This window comes from Aythya fuligula, chromosome 1, assembly GCF_009819795.1.
Source record: "Aythya fuligula isolate bAytFul2 chromosome 1, bAytFul2.pri, whole genome shotgun sequence".
NCBI lineage: Eukaryota > Metazoa > Chordata > Aves > Anseriformes > Anatidae > Aythya > Aythya fuligula.
This window is the reverse complement of record NC_045559.1, coordinates 63,324,732-63,340,512: the sequence shown is the minus strand read 5'-3', so window position 1 is coordinate 63,340,512 and position 15,781 is coordinate 63,324,732. Positions and strand designations below refer to the sequence as shown.

General features: G+C 38.8%; 1 protein-coding gene across 4 annotated transcripts in view; it reads right to left on the bottom strand.

Moving 5' to 3' along the window:
- CAPRIN2 (caprin family member 2) overlaps positions 1-15,781 on the bottom strand; it is a 37,391-nt gene that overhangs the window by 15,094 nt on the left and 6,516 nt on the right. For 3 of the 4 annotated variants that reach the window (XM_032189118.1, XM_032189099.1, XM_032189110.1), the window contains exons 5-13: positions 13,825-14,063; positions 12,344-12,426; positions 11,120-11,281; positions 10,599-10,642; positions 8,412-9,248; positions 3,303-3,434; positions 3,040-3,127; positions 2,344-2,399; positions 1,607-1,708 (exon numbers count right to left, since the gene is read on the bottom strand). In XM_032189118.1, the coding sequence (XP_032045009.1) occupies positions 1,607-1,708; positions 2,344-2,399; positions 3,040-3,127; positions 3,303-3,434; positions 8,412-9,248; positions 10,599-10,642; positions 11,120-11,281; positions 12,344-12,426; positions 13,825-14,063 (1,743 nt within the window). The remainder of the gene's footprint in view (positions 1-1,606; positions 1,709-2,343; positions 2,400-3,039; positions 3,128-3,302; positions 3,435-8,411; positions 9,249-10,598; positions 10,643-11,119; positions 11,282-12,343; positions 12,427-13,824; positions 14,064-15,781) is intronic. The other variant, XM_032189126.1, reaches the window with a different exon arrangement.

Below are 15,781 nucleotides of genomic sequence, written 5' to 3'. Positions count from 1 at the left end.
AAGAAGCATAGCAAAACCTTGTGTTTTCTGCAAAAGCTATGCACTGGTTGAAACAGTTAATTTTTGAGAGATCAAGAAAAAATATTTTAAGTCCAAAGCAAGCATACTATAAATACCTAGTTGAAGCTTTTGCCTAAGGTAATTAGGTTTAGGGATTCAAACAATATTTTTTAAAAAGTCGTACATCTAGCCCTGCAAAGTCAGGTAATCCCAAGAACCTTTAGATTGCTTCAAGCAGTTATTTACAAAGTAACACACACCTGTCTCATTGAATTAGGTGCAAACATCTCACAGTAAGCTTCCAGTAATTTTTGCCTAACAAGGCTTCAAGCTTTCATAGGCAGCCTTTGCAAAACCTGGATGCCTCTATGGTTAACTCAGACCTCTAAAACCGGGTTGAAGAGTTGCTTATCCTTTTGCTGTATATTTAAGTATAAACACTACCAAGTCTCATGTATGTCACAGGTGACAACAGAACTTCATTTCCATTTCAGAAGAATTCACTGCCACTGTGGAGTGTGTTCCCTGGTTGTGCTGAAGCCAAATGCATCTTGCCTACTGCTTTCTAGTACTCCTGCTTCTCATTTAGATGAAGGCCATCACACTTCAGAGCTAAGGGACAAAAGACATGCTGGGTGCAAGCAAACCTAATGGCAAACATCATGTCCGCAGAAACTCAGAACCTTCACTTAATTCTATGTTCAGCACAGCACAAATCTTCAGCATTCAAATTAAGCAGCAAAATTAATGTCTGTCAGCACAAGAGGTTTAATTGCATTGTAAAAGATAACATTAAGAACTAGGCTAAAACCACTGATTCAAGAGGTAGAAGACGATAATAAAACAGTCTTCATTAGGATGTTAAGCTATGCAGTATATCAAGGAATAGAATAAAGGCTATGTATTCAGTATCCTGACAGCACATACATTAGCATAAAGATGAACATTCCTCCATTATGATTTACATACACAGTATTAAGTACCCAATGGAAAGACCAACTGCATTTCCAAACACAGCAACACTTACAGATCTAAGACATAAGCCACCATAAATTGCAACTGTTTTTTAGCTCCTAATATTTAGTAAATGCTAGTTTAAGATTTAACTGCATATAACATACATGTAAGAAAGCAAAGCTTAAGCTCCTGGCTCAGCATCAGGAAGTCAGATGCCTAGCATTTTTCATTTACTGCATGAGAACACATCTCAGTTTTCAGCTTAGTCTGCTATTTCACCACAATATCCACTCCAATTTATGCATTGTCTATGTTACCAATAGAAGTTATTTTGCACTAACCAAAGCAAGCTTATGTTGCTCATGTTTCCACAAGAATATGCACCACACTTTTTAGCTTGTTTTCTACCCTGCATTTTTTATCCCCACACCCTTCCTGTTTCAAGGGAGAGACTGCTCACTTTGCATTTATGTAATATTAGGAAGACTTCCAACAAAGTATTCCAGGATGTAGTATTCACTGTTGCTGCCACCTGCACTCCATTCCCATACATTATTCAAGTATGGTTATTCAGGAGAGGTCCTACCACAGCTTTCTGCTAAGGCTGGTTCTCAGACCTCTGAATGCAAGTGAGCCCCAGGAATATTACCTGTGGTGTCACCAAGTCTTCGGTTTCAGAGCCGGAAAGGGTCTGATCAGCAGATGCTAGGGAAGTATTAGAACCATGCAGGGTCATGGATGAAGCAGTAGCCTTGCAAGAAGAGAAAACAAAGATAAGATTTTGGAAAATTGTCTTGAATATTTGGTTGTCACCAGAACTCACACTTAACACGTAAATCTCAGAATTAGGCAGGACCTGAAGTACTTTGACCTGCAAGCTTAAGTTCACGTTCTTTTAAAATTATGACTTCTTCTCAGTTGCAAGGAAACCTATTTAAAAGTCAAAGTAAAGGCATGAAAGCACAGTAAGTGAACTGAAGGTTCAAACCATGGCTATGAAATTAGAGACCTTGCACCTTCAAGATAAGTAAGGATCTTAAGAGATGAATACATGCACTGTCTAGGAAAGAGGCATATCCTCCTGTGTACCATTACCTATGAATTGGACACAAATTACTTGAACACATCTTCAAGATACTATTTTACTTCCAAAAGTTTCTAGCTTCTAGCATTTGTTTCTGGATTTGTTTTGTAATAAGCATAACAGCAGTCAACATTGCCAGATTATACTTTCAAGTTACTAAACTGAAGTTATATGATGTTGGTTACTGTTAACATTGTTAACAAAGCCACTGTTAATATTGAAATAAAGCCTGTTCTAGTGAATAGCTACTTTCTCGGGTACTCCTTTGCCTCTTCAAGGCGGTCCTAGCATCACCAACTTACCTGAAGGGGTTGTTGAAGAAAATCACTTTGACTTGGCAGTTTCTGCTCTTTTGAAACTGTAAAAGAACATGAGTTATGTAACAGTTTTTAAATTCAGAATATTTTCTATATAAGATGCATGGCATTTTTAGAGCATGCACCACAAATGTTTAGACTTGCATCACTAAATCACACCTACATGAAAAATTTGCTTTTTTTTTTTTTTTTGGAAAAAAAGGCAGTTATCCAGTGAGAATATTTCTACTAAGGTAGGGATGACCACTTTCCAGATAAAAACAGAAGAATTAAATACTTGAACCGGGTAATTGTTTTATAGCTTAAGAGCCTCCCAAATGATTTACCATGGCCCATTACATAAAATATAACTAACTGCTCTTCATCCTGAGCTCATTCATGGCTTGTATCTATAGGCCACAAATTCAGAACAGACACAGCATGCCTGTCCTGCAGCTGGGTTTGGGTGCACCTGCCAGTCTGATTATATAAGCACTCCATTTCTAGGCAAGCACATCAGCTTAAGGCACCTCCAACAACACTTAAAAGTAACTGGCTCAAGCTGCTCTGACAGATACCTGACAGATACTTTTTAATTAGACAAGCTGTCTTCCCCACTACACCTCTTGATCCACAGCCAAGCAAGCCCTGCTGGTGTTTGCAAAATCTCACATACAGGTAGTGTTTACTGTTATCACCTACCTACAGGACTACTTGCTGGAGTAACTGAAGGTGGTTGAGATGAACCAATGGCACTTGGTGAAGCTTTATCAAAATCCAGAATGGACTCCTTTTAAAAAAAAGAAAAAACTTGAATTCTACATACCAGCAAAATATTTATTTGGACAAGCCGCTGTTAACTAAATAGAGCTAGGTCCATTCAGTGCAATCGTGCACCATCAGCACTGCATTTTTCCTAACCTAGTAGGAATTAGATCTGCTACAACAGCAGAGGAAAAACATACTTGCATGAAGTTATAAGTCCCTTGTATCTGAGTCATCAGATCTTGAAGTTTTTCCCTTCTCAGTACTGGATCTTTTGGAAGAGTTGAAGTAGAGCAAAATTCTGCAGCTGGCTGATGTACAGGTTTAGGCACCTACAAAGGAAAAGGTTAAATCTAACACTGGAAACAAGACAAGCTACCTTACTCAATATAATTCCAGAGCAAATTATAGGTATTGAACTCCATAGGCCAGTAAACTGTTATTCAGTTTTCCTGAATCAAGTTCTCACTTCAGTAAAAATCAGCTTACAGTTGCCACAATTAGTTAAACCATGGAATTGATTTGGTTTCTTACAGCCAAATACGTAAGATAAGAGTTTACCTGCATTTAGTTCAATGTTAAATACACCTCCATCTACGGAAAACCATATATTTAAGTTCAAGGCCAGAACAAACTTAAAAACCAAAACTGCACTTACTACTCAAGCTTTAACACATACTTCCTCCTCCCAGTAAGTACAGATCTTTTACTGGGATGGCATTTTCAGACATTCTGAAGAAATAGCACCTAAAAGATGCACCGCAAGCAGGTTACTCAGAATTAGTGTTTGCACTTTAGAGCCAGATACTCTGAACGCATCAACTCCTGCAGGAAGTATTACATTATGCTTCACAGCTTGGCATGAAAGATACACTAGATACACTAGTGATCCCATGCAGTAGCCTAACTTTTTGTAGCTAAACAGTGACTTCTATAGGGCCTTCTATTCCTTAATTGTTTCAGATAGTCCCCTCAACAGTTTGTCCCAATTGGTTCTCACTTGCTTTAAAAAAAAGATGGGAATGTTTAATCAGAAAACTAGGGAGTCTAACTTACCAGAAAAACCTGGAATGTTAGTAAACTCCTTAAGCTGCATAAATCCTGTTATTGAAAGTGACACACAACTGTCTAGATAGTCTGAACATTTTGAAAGCAGCTTGGGGAAAGTAGTAAGCTTGCTGTAAGTATTTTTAAAACCACAACTGTAAGTGATGCTTTGCAGCTTTTGTTTGCCTGTACAAATCTAAATAGAATTAATGCATTATTTCAACTAAACCAAATGTTTAAACACAGGAATATGTGTGAAAGCCTTTACTTTCCTATAGTGCCAACATTGATCTTTCTGGTAGGTTATTATTTCAGTGTACTGTATAGTGGCATAACTGAGTATTTGCATTAAGTCACTAGAAAAATATATAGCAGAAAATACATGTCAGAACATTTACTTGTTACACTGGGTTCAAAACAGATTCATTAAGTGTCCTTGTCCAGTTTTAGGACAATCCCAGAAACATTCTTGTACTTCTCTTAACCGTTACCTGCAGCTAGTCACTGCATGTGCAGAAGTTCCAGTAACATGCACAGAAGCCTGCAGGGTTTAACAAGCTTCACGAAGCACAATCCATGTACATGCAGCAGTGCACTAAAGCCAGAAGAATGCATTTCTAGTATCTATGTGGACCACATAATGCTACTCATTCAGCTGTGGGAAGTTCTACTTTTAGCTAAGAGAGCTACTTTCACACTACCCCAAAGTAAGTTCTGAAGCATAAGCAAGAGCTTTCATTATTACCTGTATTCAAGTTATTGCTGTAGCTTCCAATAGTAAAGAACTAAAAAAGTATTAAGGATCTGAGCACTGGACAAAAGCTACAGATTAATAAAATTAAATGTTGGCAAGTTATCAGTTAAGTTACTAAGAAGTCTGAATCTCCTTGTCCATTACCAGTCATCCCTTTATAAGGGAGTTCATCTTAAAACATCTGCTGTCAAGTCAAACTTCCTGATTAATGCTTCCCTACACTCTCTCCTCTTTAAAATTTACTAAGACAACTGCACTACCAAACTTTTCCTATACATCTGCAAACAGGCACCAGGTTTTTCCACTTTCAGCCACCTAAACAGGTGAAGTCTGACAGCATTTGTAGGTAACGATCAATTGTTAGACTTGCACAATAAGCAAGTAGAAAGCAACTCAAGAGCATGGAAGCAAAGAGACTGCAGTGCTTCAGTTGTGGTTGTCAAAGATGATACAATCTTCTGCATGCTTTTGCAATTTGTTAGTCTTATCTCCTTCACCTGATAGTGTGAGGCCACACTCTGGGCAGTATGCTGGCAGCATCATGTGCTTCAACTAGAAGAGCATCTATAGAGGGCTAGATATGATACCAGGGCCTTAACCCTGAAATGAAAACAGACATTTCGCTAGTGCCTGCAAATACTCAAATCCACCAGCCAGAGGTAACTGTAGGTCAAGTTACCTTATGTGAATTTGCTGTTCTGCTGGTACTTTAATGTAGATGTTCAAAACTAGAATGTTTTCTTTGCATGTGCATGCATGAAAACGCATCAGAAGTTGATTTCCAGTTCTGTGCCTTTATGAAAGATGCTTTGAAAAGCAGGTACTTGACATTCTTGATGTTTTATATTGATTTTATTATCCTACAATTGGGTGGTGTCTTTACAAGCTGATAGCAGCTTCTCAGTTCAGTAGCCTGTTAGTCCAGCTCATAAATTTATGCTTACCAAGATCAATTTAATACCAGCGCAGCAAGAAACATTCAGCTGGAATTTTAGACAGCACTGATAACTTCAGGTTTCAGAAGCATTGTTATAAATTAGACCCAAGCTTTGACACTGCTCACATTCAAACTCAACACCTATGTCTCCAGACGGTTGATTGGAAATAAAGGTGAAATGCCTAGAATTTGGTTTAGGACCCATGCAATTATTGCAAATTGAATGTAAAACACTGACTGCTTTGGAATTTTACTAACAGGAATGCCAATATATTGGGTATTTCTGCTTAAGTTTGATTTTTAGACACTGAAGATCTTTTTGTACTTATCAGTACTATAACATACTATCTCACACTAGTAAAACTCCATTATATGATAGATGTGTGACCTCAGTGCCTCATTACATTTGTTATCTGTGGAATACAGAAACAGCTAGAATGGTAATAGCTAAGCCATAATCACTAGCGATCGCCAACTGTGCCATGTAAATAGAGTCAGTATTCACTTTCTACTCCAAACAGCAGTCTCAGTACCAATCAAGTTGTACTGGATGATACACAAGCCAAACCATTCTGCTTTCAAATAGGAGGCAACAAATTCAGCTTACAAAGCTTCCTTGTCCACACATTGCACAAGCATTTGTGTAGAAATCACAATTGACAGACGTCCACATCAACGCACTGTTTTAGGCTCAGCTTCGTAAGTGTTACAACTTGCAGTACATTAAGTTAAATACGCACATTTTAAAATCCTCAAACCTAGCAATTTATTAAAATTGTCTCATACATTTCAGGGAGTAAGAAAAAATTAGATGTCAGCTCCAGAGAACAGCATAAGTAACACAAACCTTTTATCTACCATGTGTTGGTCCCTGCACATTACCATTTTATAGGTTCTCTCAGGGAAAGAAGTGGATCCAGCACTGCATTACCACCTCTTGCTCATAAGACGTTTTAATATTTTAAGCTTTTCAGTTAGTAATTATATTTTTCCATATGCAGCTTAAGTCAAACTAAGAATTTTTTAAATGATCATAAAAGCTAGCTAGGATGATGGTAAGCTATTGTTTGATCATTCAATATACTTGAAATAAAAAACAACTTATTAATAGCAACTAAGCAAAAAAAAAAAAAAAGCCAACTGATGTAATCTGCTATATAAACCAAAAGTTTTGGAGTACTTAAATGGGCTTCATTTACCAATTCAGCAAGCCAATGTAAGCAATCTTACAGTCAAACAACTGATTTAATTTGGCCAATTTGCACATCTGCACATTACCATTAAGACTCCTAGGCAGTTTGCATTCCCCTAACTGACCAGAGTTCCTTTTTCTTCACTGCATCAGAGTTCTGGCTACCTTTTAAGCCATCCATCTTCCCATCCTACCCTAAGTCAGATGCCCAGATCTCATTACAAATCACCTTGCTTTTTGCAAACACCAGAAATTCCAAAGCATTTTAAAGTGCTTAGAACTACTCCAATAGTTCAGATAATCTCAGTTACATTAAGTCTACACATAGTTGTGTGCACACCTGTTTGTGCTCAGAGTTAGTGAGAAAGCACCAAGTCTTGCACGTATTCCACCACCACCAGACATAAGGCTACTCAGCTTGAGAGTAAAGATCCAGCTGAAACACCTCACACCCATTTGGTTCCCCAGTGCTGCATGTTACCTACTCTTTTAATTTCATGTTCAACCTTCTGCTTGCGCTCCCGCCTCTAGGAACAAGAATACCCATTTTTCAGTTTTGTCAGGTTTACTGACAGGTCTTTAATCATTTGCTATGAGCAATAAGTATAAGTAATACATTTTTTTTTCCTGCAGAAAGAAGGTAAACATGCTAATAGCATTTTGTATGAGAATTACTAAATTCTTCATATTTTCTTCCTGAAGTCTAACTCAATGACATAACTGCACTCCTTGCTTTGGCTACCATCTTACCTGTCTTCAAGGTAAGAGGATTGTTGCTACCTGAGCACAGGTGAGACAAGATAGTTTAACATGCAGCTGGTAGCCTGCTCAGCTGCAAGCCCTGCAGTAGTTTTCATTTCACAGTTCTAAAACAGACTGCAGTTAGATTTTCCAGGATGGCAGTATAGCTTATGCATTCATCTGGAAATATGTATTTAAGCCCCTGTACAGTTAGTATTGCTTGATCTAGATGTTACGTATCTCCTGAATCAGCAGCTATTTTAATCAAAAGTTACTGAAGTGCTATTTGTATGCAGTCAGACAAAGTATTTGATCCCTGGATGAGTCATACCTGCTTTGTACTGATAAGAGTAGACAGCCAATAGCTGGGGATGAGCTAAGTTAATTCTTCTTACACATAAGGCAGTTATTCAAGGCTCAAACACAGCAACACTGTGTTGATATAAAAAGCCCAGCAGACCATTTGCTATTCAAATGCAAGCCTTAGCAGAATGGAGTTTACTTCCCCCAAGAAAGAATGAAATGGGAGTCTACACATAGACCTACAAAACACAGCTTGTAAAGCCTCTCTATGTGGCTTTAGTCCAACACACGAGTGTCAAAAGCTTAGACAGGTAATACTACATATGCCAACTCACTTCTTTGGGTTCCATATCAAACTTCTTTGGCCCCATCTGCTCCTTTGGCCCAACACTTGCAGCTCCCCAGGACTTCGGAGGATTCTGTAACTGCTGTGATGACACTTGCTGCTGTCTCTCAGCTGTTTCCCAAGCCTCTCGAGTTTCCTGCTTCTTTTGCTCTGGTTCCTCCCTAACATGTGCAGCAGCCCAAGCCTTCACAGGCTCCTGCTTCTTTTGCTCAGGCTCTTCCCTAACATGCATTTCCCATGACTTCACAGGCTCTGTCTTCTTTTGTTCTGGTTCCTCCCTAGTTTGGGTCACCCAAGGTTTTGGAGGTTCCTGCTTTTGTTCTGTTTCTTCCTTAGCTTTGGTCACCCAAGCTTTTGGTGACTCTTGTTTTTTCTGTTCCTGGTCTTCCCTAACTTTTGCTACCCACGGCTTAGGTGACTCCTGTTTCTTCTGTTCCTGCTCTTCCCTAACCTTTGCTACCCAAGGTTTTGGGGACTCCTGTTCCTCTCGAACATGTGCTACCCAGGCTTTTGGAGCTTCTTGCTTCTTTTGTTCTTCAACACGGGTCTCCCAGGGCTTTGTAGGCTCACGCTTCTGTTCTTCTTCTTTAACACGAGCTTCCCAAGGCTTTGGTGAATCTGGTCTTTTTGTTTCCTGCTGCCTAACACGAGATTCCCAAGGCTTTAAGGTCTCTTGTTTCTGTTTCTGCTCTTCAATATCAACAAGCATTTCCCAGGACTTTGGCGGTTCTTGTTTTCTAGCACTCTCAGCTTCCCAAGACTTGGGCTCTTCTGGCTTCTTCTTGACAGAGTACTCTGCTTCAGGCAAATAACGCCTGTTGAGAAACTATATAGACCAAAGAAACTTAATGGCTCCAAGAAAACATTTTGCTACTACAGTTCAGGTCAGTTAAGTTAGGTCACCCAGCTACTGGAAGTTTGACTAAAAGCATAGCCTAGACAGTTTAAACACTAGCTATAGAAGTCACGTGGCCAGCCATGGATTTATCCTACAACACTGCAGACTAGTTTTTGTTGGCATGCCACAGAAGCACGAAAACAGTCCTGAAGAATTTAAGTGCCACAAAGTTGAGTGAATCTACGAACCTCATCCTCAATGCTAACTGATGTTCCTAGGCAGTGACAATATCAAGTTCAGTGTGACTTTTGTAAAGGTAGCTCTCAACCTTCTCTAATCTTTGGTATCTATCAGTCATTCTTTTGATAAGAGCAGGAGCACCATCAACCACAAAATGGGCAATGCTGGTAGTCCAGTAACATGTGTAACTGATTCTTAACTGGAGTTTAAATACTAAGATCACCAGTTTTTTAAATTCAGTACAATTGGACTTCAACTTCATGCTGTGTTTTATCAAACAGTCTGGGAGTTCAACTAAGATATACCTAAAGTTTTCCAGAGTTAGGAACAGGAAGCCAATATCTGAAGGACTATAAGTTGTATTGGCTATAGTTTTTCTGACAGTTCTGGCAAATCACCAGCAAAAAAGGTTTAGAGATCAGTAATAACATTACCAGTATGTTACAAAAAATTGTTCTAGACTACTCCCTCTAGTGAGGCATCAGGGAAACAGGCTTTCAGTATTTTAAGAACCAGTATTTCCACAAGGACAATCCTCCTCTCCTTTTGAACTAAGACTAATAGCTTTTATGCTACTGCCAGCTGAAGCTTGAGTACCTAGAACTTCAGAGTCTGAAAGGATGTTGATGTAAGCCCACACATGCTCTTGTATGCAACAAGCCTGTCTTGGGATCCTTACTTTCCTAACACAGAGCAAGATCTATATCATTCTCAATCCATCAATGTAAGTCCTCTGCAATAAGCTCAGCTTTTAAAGACAGCTTTAGTAGATAAGTATTTTCTATATATTGTAGTACAAAAAAAAAATAAAAGTTTCACTCTAAAGGCTGATGCTTTCATTTATTCAGAAAAGTGCCAAAGCATTAAAGTGCTATATTGCTTCACAATCTCTCCCCATTTACCCCAAATACCTCAGAAAAGCCACAGATGTAAGGTTAGAAAGGGAAATGCAACAAGGTCTGTAATGCTTCTTATGTAAGGCAACATCTAAGCTATTGTTCAGACTCCCTTTTGAAGTTTAAAGGGCTGCAGAAGTGCAGTTATATTTCTGATAAGTCACGATGCTAAAGGAAAGCAATTAGCAGTGGAGTATCTTACCTCCTGTGGCTGTATTTCAGACTTCATAAGCTCCATAAGGGATTCTAGAGAAAGGATGTTAATTTGTTTCAACTGATCAAATGCAGAGAGGCAAGCTAAACAATAGCAAGTCTTTAACTATTTAAATAGTAATACCAATCACTAAGCTTGCTACTCTGAAAGCTCAGCTTGTCATCCAGCATGAGTCATACAGACAATCTGTCACTTTTCAATTAAGTTATATATTTGCATAGGTTTACCAAATCCACAATTTGTTTTTTTGTCTGGTGTAAGGAATGTTACATTACATTTTCCACATGGAGGTTCGCTCAAAAGGTAAAAACATCCTATTATCAATTAGATTTTCTTCTACAACATTGGTTAGAACAGGGCTGCAAGCCCTTCCAGTTCAGTTTTAGTTACTGTATTGAAAGCAAGCTATAGCAGAGGATTAGGTTTAGCATCAAGCTATGCAAAGTCAGTGCTCAGTTCAAGCTTATCCCAACATCATGACACAGAAATTGAACCCTGAAATATTCCACCTGTTTCCTTGACAGACTCTCCTTTTGAGATTTGTCTTGTCCTCTCAGGTTTTCTATTTACTTCTTCCAATTCTTTTACCGGCACAGTGGTGCGAGGAGCAGGAATACTTTCAAAGTAACCAGAGTCTAGAAGCTTGGATAACAGGTCCTTCATATGTTTATCTGAAGATTAAAAAGTGAAATTCCATGAAAAAATATTGAAATTCAGAACTGAGTATTTAGATTATAGATGAGTCTACTTCCTCTTCATATAAAATTGCAGCTTCTTCAAGCTCTTGCACATCTCACCAAGTTAGACAAGTATTTTAAAGCAAAGGTATTTGTTACTGATCTACATATTGTAGCTGAAAACATCTTTGCATTCTAGAGGTAAGAGTGAAGCTTATATTTAAATGCATATAAAATATTAGCAGCAGTTGGTTGCATTATCTCCCACATGCTTAGGAAAGGATTTAGTCTCTACAAACTGAAGTGATGATACTAACAGCACATTGTGCAGACTTCAGCATAGATTAGACCTATACAAAGTCACTATGAAACTGCCCTGCAGGCCCTCCTCCCAGTGTTAATGTTTTGGGAGGAAAAACTGAACTGCAAACAGGAGCAGGGGAAAAGCAAGCAATTGCTTCAGAGCTTTTGAAACTGTATGTTCTTCCATCTGTCCATTTAGAGTCCTCCAGACTCTGGTGTGTTTGGTAAGAGGACATTTTCAATAGGTCATAATGGAAACTGTACTGTGGATTATCAGAGATCCCAGCAAGTTTCACTAATGATTATCCTTCCTCAGTGTGGTACACCACACTATATTCAGACAACATAGCAGTATATTCAACTAACCATTGCATGGCTGAGAAACTTTCCAGTCTTTACGCACTTACACATAACTACTCAAAGAGCTCCTCATCACTGGTTCTATAAGGTATTCATGCATGAGCTTTTGAATTACTACATAGTACTTCCCCAGAAGAATCTAGACATGTGCTGTATATTCTGGGACACCTACAGAAGACAAGAGTTTTATTTCCCCAGGGAAAGATTACTACTTCATTGTTACTGACATGTACTCACAAGCAAAATCTAAACAGTAATTCTTCCTTGGAAAGAAGAATTACACACAACACTTGAACGTATATGGAAGGCTACTAAGTACTTTATGTTGTTTTAAGATATTAAAATAGAACACAAACTTCAGATGCAAGTTATTTCTCTAGATCACATACTCACATGTTGTTCCAACAACAGGCTTCTCACTGCCTTCTAGAAGGTCCCAGAAATAAAGAGATGATTGTTCCATCTGATCTTCAACACTAGAAGAATCAACAATTTTACCAGGTGGAGTTGTACCCCAAAATCAAGTCTTACAGTATCCCCATTATCCTTAGTTTTAAGGATAGTGAATGATGTTTAGCCTTCTGAAATATGGCATTAAACAGTGAATCCTAAAAACCCATTATCCACTATGGAAAACATTTGATCTATATTTTTTTAATCTGTGCATGATTTAGCCTAGCAAATTTAAGTTCTGCTGTTTGCAATTGCAACAAATTAGCCTAGCACTATTCCACAGTGCTAGGCTACTAGCCTAGCACTCATCACAGGAATGAGTGGCTGGACATCATCAACACAGGGATGTATGGCTGGACTTCCTTCCAAGGCAATCCCAAACTCCCAGACAGGGAAACAATTGCTGTTTAATCAGCTGATCACCTTGTTTGTTTATTGGACACACGCAGGGGCAGCCATCAACAGCTCTAGCCCTTCTGCTTTGGCATAGGCCCACAAGCCACCCCCCCCCACACACTATTGATTTTAAAGTACAACAATACAAAACTTAGCATCAAAGTGTTATGCCTTTTGTGGAAATGTAGCATACAACAAGAATTAAGCTAGAAGTTAGCTCTCCACCAACATGAGACATTCCTATTATGCATTCTAAGTAACTGTCCTTTAAAAGTTCACTTCTTAGAGCAAGGATAAGGATAGTTTAGCACATGACGAGTAGTTAAGAATTCCAAACCTATGTTTGAATAGGGAAATAATTACTCTTTTCCATAAAATATTTCAACTTCCCACCTAATAAGAGCTTTTCCTATGTTTACATAGAATTCACTGCACTATCCTGACACAGTCAAACTAAATATTAAAAGCACTCATCGCACAAGCATGATGCCAAATTAGTACTCCACACCACAGCCAGTTACCTTGCAGTGAATGACATACAGTGCTAGGATGTGACAAGTTTTAAAAGCTTGACCGAAGCCTAAGATAATAGGAAGAGAGCCTCAGGACTACCTTAGATTCCTTTATTCAAAAGCAGCATCTCAGTCACCACATGAATGCAACAGGGAACACAGATGTCCCGTATTTACTACACTTCTTCATTACACAAACAGCAAGACCTGAGGGAAGCACCACACCACCAGCTTTCCTGCTTATGGTATTACTGGAATGCCTCCCCAGGGCCCCACAGCAAGACAAAACATAGCAGGGTTTGTATGTAGTTTGCACAACTGGGAAAGTATGCAGCAGCTTTCTTTTAAGGCTGAGTAAAATATTTTTGCCATATTCCTCGTCTCAGACTAGAGCAAATATACTGAATATAACTAATTAGCATCCAAAAACATATTTCAAGACACGGCAGTGTTAAACAGAGGACATTTACTGCAGTAAATGAAGCATGCTAATTAGACAAATCTTCAGCTTACCTCAAGTTCTCATTTCTTTCTGGACATGTCAGTTTTGCAAATCTTATGAGGTAGTCTAGTTCTTTAGAAGGCAAGTATATTGCACCATTCACACCACCTTTGAAATCTTTCTGAACATGCTCTTGAGTGAAGTTCTGCAGCACATACTGGACTTGAAGTATTGTACGCAGTTTTTTCTTCTCTGCTTCAAGCTTCAATAGACTCTCTCTTCTTTGAGCCTTTCTCTGTGCTTTCAGCAGCTATTTCAACACAGGAATTCAACAGTTAAACACAATGGTTGAATAACAGAGTTCTATAATATAATGCACCAAGTTCTAGTATTGGTCATCCTACTTTGACAAAAAAAACTAACCTTGGATAGATGGCAAGCTCCTAATTCTTTCTTCAAATACCCAACCAAGACCTTCCAAGTCCCTCCTCTGGCAAAGCTCCCTATTTCTCCATTAATTCTCTATAGATTTTCATTACTAAAATCTATAGCTATTGCTATAGATTTTCTTACTAAAAATCAAATTTAGTAGAGTATCTGAAATTTCTTTGCAAGATGTGAAAGCATGCAGCTTTTTAGAACACACTAAGGGACATAAGGACACTGTTGCCAGAATACCCCCTAGCATTCCAGTAATGGGTGTTTGCTGTAGAATCCACATTGGCCAAGGAAAAAAAAAATATTAACCTTTGAATATAGGATAAGCTCAAGAATAAGTTTAAGCTAGCAGAAGCTAATGGTAGATTTTTGATTACTAAAAACACCTGCAGGTCACACCATGTCACAAACCTTTGTTACTGATATTTTATGGACACCTACAAGCAATATGGGACAGTCCATATTTTGATGTTCAGCACAGTAGTTTGTGTTCAATGTACAGTAATTGAGTGAATCCAAAGCAGCACTGTCACAGAAAAGGCTTAAACCTCTCCTCACACAATGCAGTAAGCCTCTCAAGACACTACCTGGAATTTGGAATTACTACATATACAAGAAAAGAAGCCTCCAGGAGGACCTGCATGGGTCGCAGTCACAGAAGCCATTTTACCAGTCTTTCAGCATTATAGAAGAAGCAAACAAAGCCAGAACAGTGACTAATTATATTTAGCAACCCTTAGATCATCTTCTTCATAAGGATAGCATTTGCCTGCGAGCCAAGAGACTAGTTTCTCTAGCAGTCAAAGAAAGCACTTGGTTACACAAAAAATACTGCCTTAACCCCTGAATAAAGTCCTAAATAAAACACTAGATCTGACTTGCCATAGTTAGAGATGACTACAGCAGAGTAAGCAGCAGAGTCCTCAGTCTTCAGTGAAGTTTTACAAAGAGCTGTACTCACTGAAGCCAAAGCAATTTAACCCCAGCACTTCCCCCCACACTGGGAACTCTCCATTTAGCCCAGCCTCCAGAACACAGAAGGATGACAATCTGAATCAGATCACTTAGATGCTTGGTGCAGTCAGGTCTTGAAAATATCTGATACCTATCAGCTTCTCTAGACCTATTCTAGTGCTCAATGACAAATTCTAGTTCTCAGAGTGACAGTTCCCTTCCATCTAGTTAGAATCTACTATTTTATCCTGTTTTCTTCTTACCGCATACCTCGGTACAAATCCTAGCTCCATCCTTTCAATTATCTTTTTTGGGTTTTGATGGCTAATGTTACATCTCCTACCAAGTGTTCACTTCTCCATGCTTAATAAGCCCAGCTCTTCCAGGTTCTCATCACAGGGCTCATGCTTCAGTCCCCAGTAGTTCACCCCTATGCAAGGGATGAACACAGCCCAGGCACAAGCTATCAGCAAAATGGCTCATGGTTTCAAATCCAAATGAACTGGAGTCACCTCAAACACAGCCAAGCAACAACACGTCAATTTGCCTAAGTCTTTATAGTGGTACCCAGTGAATAACTACATTGTTGAGGTCAATGGTGTCCAAAGTTATCAACATTTACTGATCCGCTCAGCT